This window comes from Lepeophtheirus salmonis, chromosome 8 (assembly GCF_016086655.4).
Source record: "Lepeophtheirus salmonis chromosome 8, UVic_Lsal_1.4, whole genome shotgun sequence".
Classification (NCBI taxonomy): domain Eukaryota; kingdom Metazoa; phylum Arthropoda; class Copepoda; order Siphonostomatoida; family Caligidae; genus Lepeophtheirus; species Lepeophtheirus salmonis.
Window position 1 is genome coordinate 25,537,934 of NC_052138.2, and position 4,065 is coordinate 25,541,998.

The 4,065-nt window shown below is 33.8% G+C and overlaps 1 protein-coding gene across 1 annotated transcript; it reads right to left on the reverse strand.

The window, feature by feature from the left end:
• Window positions 1-1,090: 1,090 nt before the first annotated feature.
• Window positions 1,091-2,536, reverse strand: LOC121122430 (GILT-like protein 1). Its single transcript, XM_040717414.2, has 4 exons — window positions 2,475-2,536; window positions 2,321-2,407; window positions 2,109-2,252; window positions 1,091-1,574 (listed from the first exon to the last, which is right to left on the reverse strand). The coding sequence occupies exons 2-4, from the start codon at window positions 2,405-2,407 to the stop codon at window positions 1,161-1,163; spliced, it is 645 nt and encodes a 214-aa protein (XP_040573348.1). The 5' UTR covers window positions 2,475-2,536; the 3' UTR covers window positions 1,091-1,160.
• Window positions 2,537-4,065: the final 1,529 nt, after the last annotated feature.

The following is a 4,065-nucleotide window of genomic DNA, read 5'->3' on the forward strand; positions in this document are numbered from 1 at the left end:
GGAAAGATAAATGTGCTGACTTTTTTGTCCTTGATTTAAAAAAATACCAGATGGTCTGTTGAAATCTGAACACTTACTAATTCAATAATTAATGAACGTTAAGTGATATGATATGCTTTCATATCATATGTTTATAAAAGCATAACCAATTAGATACAAAACAAAACAAACCTGAGCTCTTTAGCTTACGTACAAGTCGAGAAAATGACACTTGAACGGGATCAACGAATTTCCACTCGTACACTCTAAGAAGTTGGGCGTATCCAGGACCACCGTCAAAGCCGTCAACAAGTCCGAAACGTTCGAAAGGAAGAAGGGCTCTCTCAAAAAGGTCAAATTAAATCCGGAGGCGTTAAAGAAAACAGCCCTCGTCAATCCACTTAAGTACATGAGGATTGAGGGCCCATGCAAGAGATCACGGGGTTTCACACCTGAATGTCCAGAGAGTAATGAAAAAGTGGATGGAGAGGTCACTTTCGACACCAACAATTAAAGAACCCCATCTGTTCCGTTGCAAGAATCTTTTGAATGAGTCCTTTGAGTTCTTTGAATTCTTTTTTTTTTTTCACTTTTTGCCCTCTACAGCCCTGATGCCAAACCCTTTCTACTACACCTTTTCGGTGCATGTCGAGGGGAAGGCCTGCAGTGTCTGTTATCCAAACACAGAGGCCCTTAAAGCCACAGTCAACCAGCACTGGGATCCCGTGACAGAGGACTACATCTGCAGCTTTGCCAGGCCTTCCACCACCACCTGGAAGCCATCATTGCTGTTAGGGGGGGGTACATTTTGATTAAGAGAGCTTAGACACACATTTTTTTATAGTATTAATTTTGTTAAAATTAATAAATTATATTTTATTGAAGTTTAAAATTCAAAGTGGTCAGATTTTAATGGACCACTCGGTATAACTTCACTTATTTTTCCAATGCAGACCCTTTATTTTAATAAGCATAAACAAATTTTACTGATCAACATCTATTTTTATATTTTTTTTAATGTACCGAATTACTTCAGTCCATCAAAAATTACACTGGTCTCAGGCAAGTTTAGAATTCCCAGACCGGAACAAAACACTAATAATAAACAATATCATTTTATGAAGAACGATTTTATTCATTTAAGTTATTTGATAAATAATCTCGTTAAACGTAGTTTTCGTTTAAGTACACACTGAGGGCTTCACTCCTTTATATGCAGAACACACACTGGCTTTTAAATCATTAATCAAAGCGTATTGATTGTCCTGACTCCCATTAAGTTCTACAGTGGGTACAGAAATCAGTTCAGGAGTCAAGGCTTTCGTTTGATTTCCAAGCAGATAAAGAAGCTTATCACCTTCATAAGTATATGAACACTTTTCTATTCTTTCCGATCGAATAGAAATACTCTTGGAACAAGCTTTACTTGCCGCGATTGGGGAACCGCTTTTTTTCATCATGCAGACGATGTAGTCGGAAAGAATTGGTAATTGGACATAGTTAATCGCACATGCATGAATCTTATTTCCAAAACATTCTATTGGACCATTTTGACAAGTAATATTGAAGCCACGTCCTTTAGCCTTACGGGTAATCTTTAAAAGTGTAATAAAAACAGCAAAAGATTAGTAAAGAATAATAAAATATGTAAGTTTAATTAGTGATGTAAGTCGTGTTTATTTTTAGCTCCCCCTTTTTGGAATTGGAAATATGAAGAATGAATTTTCTTTTCCGCAGCTGTTGTCATTATTATTCAACTGTAGAGTAGAGAACTTCCTTTCTTATTACATTCAATTATATTCAAAACCTGATTGAACATTCGTATGTGCTCATGAAAGACAGAGAGTAACAGTGAAGATTTGTTACAGAGTTATAATTGTAAGTCCTTGTTGAACTCATAGTAGAATTGAGGATCGATATTAGAGTATTTTTTGCCTATGTCCTTGTTTGTTTCATTCTCTCCCTCACTACAGCTGTTTGTAGCGGTTCTAATGAAACGTAAGGATGTCTAAGCCTCTCTCCTTCAAAACCTTCTTCAATTTGTCAGGGTTGCCATTTTGATTTTGGGTTTTTTTTTTTTAACATGCTCAAAATAAACACGATTTTAATCACTAGGTATAGCCACATACTTTTGCTTTTCCGTAAGGTACAAATCGCACAACCATGATGTCTTGTAGTAATTTATAGGTTGGTTCCAAAGTTTCAATAATGTATTTTTTGCAATCCGGGCACAATGTCTCATAGTATACGGATATTTCCACTTTGGAGGCTCCCTTTAAAGTTCAAGCAAGAATAAAGCAATATATTTATAAATACATGGGAATATGAACAAAATAGGTACCTTTTGAAGTTGATCATCACAATTGCTTAGGGCAACAATTGCAGTAAGAACAAAAATTGTTATGGAGTAGATAATTTGATTCTTCATCTATAATAAAGTGATAACGCTATAAATTAATCTTTAATATCCAATAAATATATTAATGTTTCCTCACCTTGAGATCAGAATTGAAACTAATCTTTGGACTTCGAAATCCATGCCTTTTTAAAGAACCATATTAGCAAATGTATTATGCCATATGTGCATTTTGAAAAATATATTTACACATAAAGGCAACTTAAAAAACGCCCTCAAATACAATATTGATGTAACAATTGTTATTTAACTTTATTTTTGAGGGTTTCAGCTATGTATTGCATTAAGTACCTGAATGACATATATAATATATTATTTGGCCGTAGTATTATCTATACATAATGACCCTTAATATAATATGTCTATTGCATAATGTATATTTGTTCTATAAGAGCATTTTCACTCAGGTCATAAATTACATCATAATTTAAAGAGACGCCATTCTGGGGGTTCAAAAATACATTTCTTATTGGTATTGGATCTTATTTTTATATACAATATATATCATTAAAAATGATATATATATATATATATATATTTTTTTTTTTTTTTTTTTTTTTTTTTGCAATTATAGCGTTTTTTGAATGATTTTTATTTTTACGTCGCCAGGGTGGTACAGTTGTATATTAGTTCCAAATAGCTAAGGGCTTCTTATGGATCTGGAAAATGGGTTTAGGCACCAGACAGTGTAAATACAAGAGGTATTAGATTATGATCCAGATCCACTACTATGCTTGTCGGGGGCCTATAATATGATAACTATAATATTTCTTAAGCCAGGTTTTCCCAAACTTTACTATGCCAAAGACCCACTACACTAATACATTTTTAGCTGAGGCCTCCTTCACACGAAACATGTGTACTATGTATGTGTAGACTGAAAGTAATCCTAAATTCTCCATCTTCCTGCAACCCCCTAGCTTTCCCTCATTTGGGACGGCCACTGATGGAACTTGGAGCACTATGTACTCTGTATGTATCTAATATCATTTCCTTGAACCGGTCACAACCTGGAAAATTTCTAATAAACCTTGTTTTAACTCCCTCAAATATATTTATGAGTAAAAATAATAAGAATAATTTTGAAATTATGAGTTCTACTAATATCTGGAGTGGAACAAGGTTCATCACTCAACCTCATGTGGAGGAGAATTGTATTCTTCTGCTTAAAAATCAAATGGCAAATGCTAAGTAATTTCTGTAGAAACTCCAGTCGGAACACTTACTTAAAGCAAGTTTTTTTCATACAAAAACTTTTACTTCTCATTTGAAAAATGGTGTTCTGTAGGAAGAGGCATCCATTGTAGCATGTGATTCATATATTTTCTGATAAATAAACGAAGTACTAAGTTATAGCCAATAATGCTTACTTCAGAGGGAGAAGTTTGTACGACTACCACCTATTGAATATTGAACAAAAGAAGAAAGAGCACACGTAACAACCTTTTTTCCTTTTTTTATTTCTAAATGTAGTTTGTATATATCACAAAAATCTCAATTCTGCCCAAAAGTAAGTATTCTGGGCTTTATAGACGCCTGATCAATAAAATCAGGGAATATTGTCCAATGCACAATGTATTGTCAATGCATTGCATTATACACAAGAAAGCCTCTATCAATCTTCATTGTAAATCAAGCATGTTATGGATCTGATCATACTTGAATTGAAT